General features: G+C 45.0%; 1 protein-coding gene across 4 annotated transcripts; it reads right to left on the minus strand.

Moving 5' to 3' along the window:
* Positions 1-793: 793 nt before the first annotated feature.
* Znf572 (zinc finger protein 572) lies at positions 794-5,305 on the minus strand. 4 transcript variants are annotated; one of them, XM_047558812.1, is made up of 3 exons: positions 5,195-5,305; positions 3,342-3,455; positions 794-2,699 (listed from the first exon to the last, which is right to left on the minus strand). In XM_047558812.1, exons 2-3 carry the CDS (start codon positions 3,418-3,420, stop codon positions 1,186-1,188), a joined length of 1,593 nt encoding a protein of 530 aa, XP_047414768.1. In that variant the 5' UTR covers positions 3,421-3,455; positions 5,195-5,305; the 3' UTR covers positions 794-1,185. The 4 variants fall into 4 exon arrangements, with proteins under 4 accessions (XP_047414768.1, XP_047414795.1, XP_047414774.1 ...); XM_047558839.1 differs by having other exon boundaries at positions 3,342-3,556; positions 5,195-5,223; XM_047558818.1 differs by lacking the exon at positions 5,195-5,305 and adding an exon at positions 4,772-5,129.
* Positions 5,306-11,398: the final 6,093 nt, after the last annotated feature.

Consider the following 11,398-nt stretch of genomic DNA (forward strand, 5'->3'; position numbering starts at 1 on the left):
AAGGGAATAGGACATATCTAATACCTTCCAAAGCATCATTCCTATAGAACAGATGATGGCAGTCATCAGATCCCCAGACCAAGTATGTCAAGAGACACAAGAAAACAGCCAGTCCCGGAGCTAAAGAATCTCAGTGTTCAAAGGCAAACTCTTCTTGAACATTGGCTCAGAATTAGTGGATTAATTATTAGAAAAAGAATCCAGTTCCCAATCTGATCAGCAATAACATGAAGAGAAAATTCAGGCAAAAGATTCTTTGTATAAAATTGAAAAACAGAGTAATTCAGGATCCTACTTCCTATCCTGGCTTTGGTCAAGACAATGAGGTTATCACTAGCTAACCCAGTTGGTTGAACATAAATGAGAACATACAGTCATTGGAATATCCACTTTCTTGACCCAGTGCTTAGACTATCCCGTTCTATTCTATTGCAATTCTTTCTGGAGAGCAAAACCCCAGAGTATATTTTGAGTCTGAAAGGAAATACTTATGAGTCTGTCGAGAATGATCTTGAAAAAAAGACACTTGTATTATGATATCCAATACGACAGCCACTAGTCATATGCAGCTACTGAGCACTTAGCAAAGGGTTAGTTGACTAAGCAACTGGATTTTAAATTTCATTTAATCGTAATTAACATAAGCAGCTGTAAATGGCTAAAAGCTATGGTAATGGAAATACCATAGGGTTCCAGATACAAGTTAATTTTTAGAAAATAAAAATACATTTGGAAAAAAGTGAATCTCTTAAGACCCAAAAAAAAAAAAAACAAAAAAAAAAACAGTCAGGTAATGGCATTATTTGTTCAAAAGGACCTTCTCTGGGTAAACTCTTGAGAACAGTAAAGTTCTATGTGCACTCAGTAAGGCAAGAGGAAACGAGGTGAGTCAATGGCAATCCTAGCATCAGGTCCTTGGGCCCACTCCCAGGGTTACTCTCCATTTCCCTCTGAAGCCATTCCTACCCCACTTTACATTTCAAAAGTTTCTCCTCAGTCATCAGTGGCCTCTTCAGTCATCTGGTAGCCAGTGGATCTGGGTGTTCCCTCCTTTAAACTGGGAGGCTGACTTTTTCTGGGCTTTTTGGCAAACACGCAGAATAAACTTTAAAGCACAATGATCACAAATGCCTTCCTTGTAATGGTCTAATAAGGGTGGGGCAGACCCCAAAACGCCTGTGGGGCTCAAGCAGAAGATGAATTTGAGACTGAAAATGAGGGGAGGAGGGCCATTTTCCCTGAACAGCTTTTCCACGTCCACTCATGAAGGAAACTCCCCACATCAGGAGACTCAAGAGACTTTTCCACGTGAATTTTCCGATGCTGACTGAGGTAGGCACTTCTGCTGAAGCATTTCTCACAGTCGGGACATTTGTAAGGTTTTTCTCCTATATGGGTCCTTCGGTGCCTGATGAGGTTAAAGCTTTGACTGAAGCACTCGCCACAATCAGGACATTTATAAGGTTTCTCTCCTGTGTGAGTCCTTTGGTGGATCACCAGGGTGGAACTCTGACTGAAAGTCTTCCAGCACTCGGAACATCTGTACGGCTTCTCCCCTGTGTGTGTTCTCTGATGTCTGATGAGGTGGGAGCTAAGGCTGAAACTCTTCCCACACTCACAGCATTTATATGGCTTCTCTCCCGGCTGGACTCTGCATTCTTCTACCACACTGCAGTCCGGAGGCAAACTTTCTTCCCATTCAGAACTGCCACAGGACGTCTCTCCTGTGTGCGTCTTCTGGTGTGCTGTAAGGTTTGAGCTTCGACTAAAATTCTTGCCACATTCCGGACAGGTATAGGGTTTTTCTCCAGTATGGATTCTCTGATGCTTAATTAGAGTAGAATTACAACCAAAGCCTTTTCCACACTCAGGACATTTGTAGGGCTTCTCACCTGTGTGTGTCCGCTGGTGGCGGATCAGGCTGGAACTCTGACTGAAGCTCTTTCCACAGTCAGGACACTTGTAGGGCTTTTCTCCAGTGTGAGTCCTCTGATGTTCTATTAGGACGTAGCTGTGACTGAAGCCTTTTCCACAGATGGGACACTCATATGGCTTCTCACCCGTGTGCGATCTGTGGTGCTGAATGAGATGCGAGCTGCTACTGAAACTCTTCCCACACTCGGGACATTGGTAGGGCTTCTCCCCCGTGTGTGTCCTCTCGTGGATAATAAGATGCGAGGTGTTGCTGAAGCTTTTCCCACACTCGCCACACTGGTAGGGCTTCTCCCCTGTGTGTGTTCTCAGATGCTGGATCAGGTGAGAACTATTGCAGAAGCATTTCTCACACTCAGAGCACTTATAAGGCTTTTCTCCTGAGTGGGTCCTCTGGTGAGTACGCAAATGAGAACTATTACTGAAGCTTTTCCAACATTCCAAACATTTGTAGGGTTTCTCTCCCGAGGACGAATTCCACTGGACAGAGACACTATTATGTTCTCCTGGGTCCCATTCCTGGTGGTCAAATTTTTTCTCTTTTCCTCTAGTATTTTCCCAACACTGTGACTTGCCATCATTCTCACAGGAATCATGACACCAAATCTCCTCTTCTTGGGACCATGCCAGTAGTGTTTCTTTCATATCCTCATTCTTAATATTCTGTGGTCCATGTCGTTTAGACCACTTGGAAACTCTAAGACAGAGTTTCTCTGCCTCAGGATCACTGTGTTGTGCAGTTCCCATATTATTTCTACTTTTGTCTCCTGAAAAAATAAACAAATGTTCTAAACATACTTCCTAATCTCTGCTAGACAAGGAAATACTGAATTGTAGTGGAACAAAGGGACAAACAATGTAAAACCTCATCAAGTAATTTACAAATAAAAAAAAGTGTGTTAAAGCTAGTTTTACTGCTTTTACTCTATGTGTTCACTAGAAGCAGGAGAATTAACAGCACAAATGAAGTATTTGAACCTGTCAGCAACTGCCAAGGAGAACCTCAATCTGAACATAATGCATTACACTTTATTTTTGAAGATCTGAAAGAAAAAAAGGGATCTAAGTAGGGGCCAAAGTGTACAGGTTCCCATCCGACAACATCTAACCTGTCAACGGCTTAGTTAAAATATGAGCAAATACAGAAATAACCACCATTTACTAAAAACAGGAGCTTTGCATGTGGTATCTTATTAATCCTAAAATATTTGTGAAACAGATATTATCATTCATCTTTTCCTGAAAGATGAGAAAACTGAGGCCGAAAGAATTAACACAGCATATACATGACAGAGCAGGGAATCAAAGTAAGGACTGTCTCATTCTAACACCTTGTTCGGTCCACATACTCTATAGCACACCTTGTAACCAATCTCCTAAGGATTCAGACAATCTTCTCAATCCCTCACCTGAAAAGAGGACTTTCACATTCTCCCTCTTGGTGAACCCTTTAGACTCTGCCACCAACAGTTCTTTTCCTTGTTCCATCACAATAATCACAGCCAGGTTAGGAAGCAGAAACCCTGTGGACGGAAACAGGGGTCACGTTTGGAGGCACTTGTTCAAGTATATTTCTTCTTCCTTCCCAATCAGTGCAATATGGCAACTGTAGGCACAGAATGTTCTGTGAAACCATATGGAAGAAAATTGGCTATGTTTAGAAATAAGAAATTAACCTGATTTACCTATTACAAGAAAATAATTTTAAAAGTATTCGAATTTATAGTATTTATTATTACCTCTGCATTAAAGATTTGAGGATCAAGCTTCAAATATAGAAAGGAATACTAGTACTCAATGTCCACTCATAGAAACACCTTTAACTGAAAAAACAAAATACTCTTGCAGAAAAAGGCACCAATAAAACTTATAAAGATTCCAAAGAATCTCTATGCTGGCATCAGAAGCAGCTAAAGAACAGAAAGCAACTTGTTTAGTTTCAGAAAAAATAACTGGGTCGTTGATAGAAGGAAGAAACCTTTAAAGTCAGTTTCCATGAAAAGTTAAGATTTATAAAATCAGTAACAACAAATCAGGACAAAGCGGAGCTGAAATAATTGTAGCCAGTAACCTCTGAATATAAAAAAGAGACAAAAGAGGAACTTCTTTCAGGCTTGCACTTACTTTCTAAACCTATCATAATCAACGCAATGTCCATTTCAGCCCACACTTTATCTTCTGGAGCCAACTACAACCTCTGACCACTTTAAGGGATTAGAAAATGTGATCTACCACTAGAAGGCGGTTATCTAAGGACTTGGATCCATTTCAGGAAACAAATAATATAAAAGAAGAGACTAAAATGAAGAATATACAAAAGTATACATATTAAAAACAAACAAACAAAAAACTAGTATAATTTTTACCCTGCTGCTGCCTGTTATGTGCCAAGTAATGAACCGAATGATCTGCAAGTTTCTCTTATCATTCTTGGAACAGCCTGAGGGGCATAAATAATCTCACACGTTTTAATCATTTTTAAAAATCTTATAGATGGTTTAACAGATAAGTTGAAAGACACTAGGAAGTTTTCCCAAGGTACAACCAGAAAACAGAAGAGCAGGACTGAGAGGGAAGCCTACTGAACGCTGACTCCCACACTCATCCATTACAGCAAACTGGAGCAGGAAGCAGCGCCCGGCATAACCCTAAATGCAAATAATCCTCCAAGAATAACTCAACTATTTCCACAAAACAGATCCACATTTTTTGTTTGTTTGTTTGTTTTTGTAGCACTGCATTCCCAAACACAGCATCTCGGGCTGGTTATAAAAGGGGAAATAATTAAATCACAGACATTCCCGGTGTTTCAGCGGGAAAAAAAAATAAGACCCTATACCTGAATGCAAAGGGCGAGGGGCTGTTAAAACGGAGTGACACGTTTTGCTGAGTGACACACTGCTCTCCGAGAATTTACCAAGGTGGCCGATTCCCGCCCCACCGTTCTCCCCCTGAGATACTATTAAATTTGGAGCTGAGGGCGCAGGAAGCGGCGGCAGACTCCGGCCATAAACGACATTAACAGGCTGTCCTTAAAACGCCACGCCACTGAGAAGGGCGGCTGTCGCTGTGATAGCCAACAGGTGATGGATGGAGCGGTGATGCGGGCAGAGCCTTCCGGGGAAACGCACTGCGCGCTCCTGGCCGGCAAAGCTCCCGACGCCGCGCCCGTCCACGCGCGGGCTCCACTGGGACCCGGGACGCCGGCACTGCAGCCCCGACCTCCCGCCGCAGCCCTCGGCTCCCGACCAGAGGGACTCACTGTTCCGGGGCTGCGCTCCAGGCGCGTCGCACCCCAGCGGCCCCAGGGGTCCCGGAGGAGGAGCCCGCCGCGCGGGGTCCCAGGCGCTCCAACCGAGACCGGGACCGGAAGTAGCCCCGACCTCCCCGGCGGGCCGTGCGGGGGCCCCTCTAGGCGACAGCGAGGGCCAGCGCTCGTTGGTCTTAACCCTTAGCGTCCCGGGCCAGAGCGTGTCGGGGATTTCCTGTGCTGTGACTCGCCAGCTGTGACCTCCCTCGTCAGGCGCCTCATGCTAGGGGCCTGATTGGCGCTTGTGCTTTCCTTGCCATCAGGACATCATCAGATTTATCATCAGCCTCTCTGCCATCGTCACAGCATAATCAAAATCAATATAGTATTTAAGATCCTCTTGCTTTAGTTCTCATCGCTCCAAGTGTGAGTGTGGAGACACGCTGACCTATTGTGAAACAGCTGGAGGGCCAAGCATCAGTTTACAAGATGCCCTTATTAATAGCACGTGGAGAAGCAGGCACTTCTCTTTCATTACAGAGAAAATAGAAGCCACCCCTTCACTTTCCCCCCTGCCAGACACACAAATCCACTTACCTCTGCACCTCTGCATTCTCTTTCTTACTGTTACAACAGTCACTCCTTAGTATTTACTAAGTCACTCCTTAGTCCTTTACTGGTACTTTTCATTCCTTCTTGGAAACATCAACTCTGAGTGCCCCACCCCATCCTAAAATAGCCCCTCAGCTTTGTTGTTGACTCACAGAGCTTCTGTTTGGCCGCTTCTCCGCTCACCTGAATCTTCCTTCTGCAACGGAAACAGCAAATCATGGACATCACCGATGATCTCCCTGTTGTCAGTGCAACTGTATTTTGCAGTTCTCACGTGCTTTTTCAGTAGTTTTGACCCGGTTGAGGACGCCTTATAGAAACACTGTCCTGCAGTAATACCACATTTTCCTCCCACACATCAATTCAGTCCTGCTTCTCTTTGACAAGTCAGTCTTCACTAACTGTGGAGGTTCCTCCAGGTCATTCTACCCATCTCCTCTTATCACTGATGTTCTCTACCTGGGCGTTCTCATCTACTCCCACAGTATCACTCACACAGACCAAAAAAAAAAAAAAAATCACATCTCCAGCTCAGGATACATGTCTGAGCTCTTCACTCTTACAACCAATGGTCTACTTGACATCTCGTATTGGAGGTTTCAATAACACCTCAAAACCAAAATGATAATTCTCTTTCACTGTTCTTCCCCATACACACACATGAATAGGAAATAAAATGAAATGCACCTGTTCCTCTTCCAGTATTCTCTCAACCATCTGTCCAGTTACCTCTCTTTACCTCCTATATACAGGCCATAAGTGAGTCCCATGTATTGTGTGCTTCAAAGTTCTCAAATCCAGATGTTTCTTCCAACAACAAGGGTCACCCCATCACCCCTTGCCTGGTGGATCCTCATAGTCTCCTAACAATCCTGTGTACATGCACACACTTGCCCCCTCTCATTCAGTTTCCTCATTCAATCCAGAGTGATATTTTCAGAAGATAAATCCATATCCCCCTTTACCTAATCAAAGCCTGCTCATCCTTCATACCGCAGCCTGGACATCACTTCCCCACGGAGCTTTCCACGCCCTTCTTGACCATCAGTTAGCTGCTGTGTGCTCTTCTGGCACCACAGTCCTTTCTGTCAAATGCCCCTTCATGACTGAAGTTTTGTCTGTGTGATGGAGTCATTACTTTCCCTCCCCCCCACAGGACAGCACCCATGCGTGATTTTGCTCACAACTCTACCTGAGCCCGGCATGGTGACCTTGAAAGCATGCCATGCCCCTGTTGTTTTGTGATCTTAGGATGCAGCGGGGCTCAGTGCAGGGTGAGAGCCTGTCAATGAAGAACTACAAAAAGTCAACAAAGAAGTGTATGCAGAGGTGACGCTTGGTAGAAAAAGTAGTTAAAGAATCGGACACCATGGGACGGCAGGGAAGCTGTGCTATTTTGACTGAGATGGTCAGGGAGTTCCTCTCAGGTGAGGGGAAATATCCTTTTATCTGAGAGGGACTACAAAGGAAGGAAATGGAAGCATGAACCACCCAGTTTTTTAAGGGGGAAACAATAAAGACAGAGGAACAGTAAAGGAACAGACCTTGAGATAGGAACAGGCAAGGCGCAAAGCAAGGGAGGGGCACCTTAGCAGGAGATGAGGTCAGAGAAGTATCAAGAGGCAATGCGTTGCAGACAAGAGACGTGGCCCTCAGAGGCCCAGTCCAGGGAGGACTCGTCCAACCTCAGAGAGTGTGATGAGCCATGAGCCTGCATTTGCCAGCCACTCAGGGTTCCTACAACTGCAGAGAAGAGCTTCTCTGAGCTCACACACTCCCAGACAGCTCACACTCAGTGACCGAGAAAGGTCCAAAGAAGATAACCCTTGAGCCATTTCGGCTCCTGAGTTCTCAGTGGGCTTGGCAGAGAAAACCATTGTCAGGCCTTAGCTGCAGGTCGGCTTCCCCCTCTGCTCAGCCCTGATTCCTTCCCCTCCCTTGCACAGGCACTGATCCCAGGGATGCTCCCCAATAAACACCTGGACACTAAACAGTCTCAGAATCCGCTTTCAAAACAAACTACACGCACATACCACAGAACATTCCCTCCCATCCTGGCCCCAGCTATTCAGTTCCTCCCTCCATGGAAACCAATGCTGTCTGTTTCTTGAGCATCATTTACAGATATACATATGTGAGTAAATACATGCCTGCTTACAAACACACACACACAACATACAGGTAATAAATGAAGGTAGATGTTCATTTCCTGTGATAGGCATTTAGTAAACTGCTCACTTGTTCTAAATTTCTGTTCCACCTAACACCCCATCTTGGAGAGTTCTCCATTCCAGATACTCCTTATTTTTTCACAGTTGCATAGTATTCCATTTTTAATCAGTCTGTCTATGGACCCTTCTATTGGGATTGCTTCCAAACCTTTGCTAATATATATAATGCTGCAATGAGTAACTTAACCTTTGATTTTGAAAGCCATGATGAATATTGTGAAATGGTTTGCTCAATATTCATTTCATCTTCCTTTGATTTTGCCTCCCTGCAGAGGAAAATTGGTATTGTGGACTGAATTGTATCTACCCAAAATTCATATTTGAAGCCCTAACACCTACTGTGACTACTTTTGAAGACTGGGGCCTTTAGAGAGCTAATTAAAGTTAAATAAGGTAATAAGGGTAGGGCCCTAACCTGATAGGAGTATTGTCCATATAAAAAGAGGGAAAGACCCAGAGACCCAGAGATAGATCTCTCTCTCTCTCTCTCTCTCTCTCTCTCTCTCTCTCTCTCTCTCTCTCTCGCACACACACACACACAGACACACACACACACACACAAGTCCCCATGAGGATACAGCAAACAAATGACCCTCTCAAGTCAGGAGGAGAACCCCCTCCAGAGTCTAGCACTAAGGGTAACTTGGTCTGGACTTCTGACCTCCAAAACAGTGAGAAGACGATTCTCTGTGGTTTAAGTCACCCAGTCCCTGCTGTTACAGCAGCACAAGCAGATTTATACCCTTGAGAAAGCCAAAAATAGTATTTCCCAGACCTCTCTGCAGCTGCAATGACTGTATCAATAGCGGCAGCTTCATGAGACACTCCTGGAAGCTTAACCCATATGTTTCTTCACTCCTTCCAAGGATTCCAAAAGCTATTTAACACCTGTCATGAATCTTTGAGGCCTCGTGTCAGCTCAGGTGGACTCTGTTCTCTGCAACTGAACCTAATTAGTACAAGGGGAGTTGGGGTTGGGTCACACGGACCAACTTCTGTAGGAGAAGTTATCTTGAATGGCAGAGTCCTTTGGCCAGCCTCAGACAAAATTCCCAGCAGGAGGATGGCCACATGGTATGTGAAGGAGGCTGGAACCCGCACCACAGTCGCAGCAGGGTACTGAAAAGTGCTGCGTGCCTCCCAGTGGACTAGTCTAGCCATGGGAGACCTGTTGTTGGAAAATTGAGAATAAGGGTCCTTGTTCTATAGTGGCAGAAATTGGCAACACTGTTGCCTTTGGAAAATAAGAAATGTACCTAATGGACTCAGTTATCTTGGGTAGGGCCAGCAAACTTGTTCTCTAAAGGACCAGAAAATAGCAATTCTGTTTTAAGCCATGGGTCACATTGTCTCTGTGGCAACCACTCGGCTCTGCTGTAGTGGCAGGAAAGCAGCCCCAAGCCAGACAGCAAACTGATGGACGTGCAAACAGGCCTATGTACAAAAACATGCTGCCTGCTCACCAGCTGACCTCCAGTCTAGCTGAGGAGATTCCAAGGTAGAATAGCAAAGTGCCACCTGACTCCTCACTGCCTATGACAAAAAGGCAAGAGCAGAGAGAGCCGCTGAAAAGCCAACCCTGGAACATACAGGAACTTGTGCTGCTGGGTTAGGAAACGATTTTTTTTCCACCTCCCCTCCTCTCCAGCTGACAAATGATGCTAAAGTTAAGAAATGACATCTAAGAAAAGATCAAATATCAGACACTGTTAGGAAAACAGCTTTCATAAGTGTCGGGTAAACTATCAAAGGTCTTTACGCGTCTTCAGGGCAGGCCACCAGAGAGTCTCAAGGGCCTTGACCACAGCCACCACACAAGGAAGCCGGTACGAAAGCGCTCATCTCATGAAGATTTGTGGGTATCACTTTTGTCTAATACAGTGGATTGTATATCTGGACACCAAAAACCTCAAGATCTCTGAAAGTCTTATGTCAGCGGGGTTTGGAGGCACAGAGAGTAGAAAATAAGAGGTCTTTAGAATCCCACAACTCTACTGAGAGAAAGCAAGTTAACGATAAAAATAAAAATAAAAAACTACTCAGCTGTAACAGACACTAATCAACAAGATAGTATCATATCCAAGGGCCTGTCTGCTCTCTCATTTCTGACCTTCTTGCTCCTCCCAGTGGGTGCAAAACTGCTTGTGATTCTCAGAATGCAGCTTGTTCCTTCATGTCTCTGTGCCTTATGCTCTGCCACCATGTCACTGTCCCTGTCACCCCACCCAGGCCCACATAAAAAACACCCACTCCTCCTCATCTCAGCTTAAACATCATCTCCCCAATTGGCCTGCCTTGACTCTTCCAGAAAGATTCCAACCCATTTCTTCCCCAGCTCGCATCCTGTTTATCGTTTGGTATTCTACATGCCAATGGAGAAACCTGTTGAGAAACCTCTTGAGAAACCAACTAAGGATACCTGACACATGTATCAGATAGGAATCGACATTACCTGCTCTGTCAAGGGCAATGCCAGATTGAAGAGATGGCCTTGGGTCCAAGGATTCACACTCCACCCCATGTGTTTGACTGGCTTACGTTCTCATTTGCATGGGAGAAAACCTTCCCAAGAAATTTTGCTGACGATGTGCACAAGAAGCAGAGAGCAGGAGAGGAGTGCTCCAGAGGCAGGACCATCATAGAGAACCCAGGGGGGCCCCCGCTCACAGTCCTGCCAGTCTTTCCTGCTCCATCTCATTCATTGGATAGGCTATTCTTCCTGCCCCATTAGTGGGCAATGGAACAGAGTGTAAAATGCACTGATAGTAGTTCTTTAAGGGGGCCACAGGGATGTGGGAAACAGGGAAGACTTTCTTCAGCACCTCTATCCTCTTGAGATGGCATCTATTCAATACCTTTGGCTGACTGTTGTGAGTAAATGCGTGAAGTCGCTCGCCATATTGTCTTACACTCTAGTAGGCTACATGGCTGTCTTCGCCAGGGTTAGTGGGTGAGCAATCCAAGCACAGGAATTTTGTCTCATTCCCACCCTCCAAGCATATAGCTCATTGGAAGATGCCACCAATAAATAAACTCTTAGGGTCTGGAAGACATTGGGGGATGCCTATTGTGAATCATGGGAAACTTATTAAGTGCCTTTATTTCTCCGTCCATTTTCTTTGTTTCCTTTGTTGTTTAATTCATTTACTTAACAAGTATTTCCTGTCACTTTGCTGTGGGCTTCCGGAGAGGCCCACCTAAACAGGGGTTTGTGTAGATGGCCCTGATTCCTGGTTGGCTGATACAGGGGGCGAGGAGAGTGAGCTCCTACTTTTTCCCAGCCCTAGCTGTCTCCAGGCATCAATGAGAGTAACGGTTGAGACAAAGCTAATATGGGTCCTCTAAGACTGTTTTGGGCTCAAATTTCAGACTA

Source organism: Sciurus carolinensis, chromosome 1 (assembly GCF_902686445.1).
Source record: "Sciurus carolinensis chromosome 1, mSciCar1.2, whole genome shotgun sequence".
NCBI classification, from domain to species: Eukaryota; Metazoa; Chordata; class Mammalia; order Rodentia; family Sciuridae; genus Sciurus; species Sciurus carolinensis.

Excerpts from the sequence above, each read along its gene's own strand:
- Znf572 (XM_047558812.1), bottom strand. The coding sequence starts at position 3,420 with ATGGAACAAGGAAAAGAACTGTTGGTGGCAGAGTCTAAAGGGTTCACC. Across the intron at positions 2,700-3,341 it reads TGTGAAAGTCCTCTTTTCAG|GAGACAAAAGTAGAAATAAT; the intron begins GTGAGGGATTGA and ends TTATTTTTTCAG.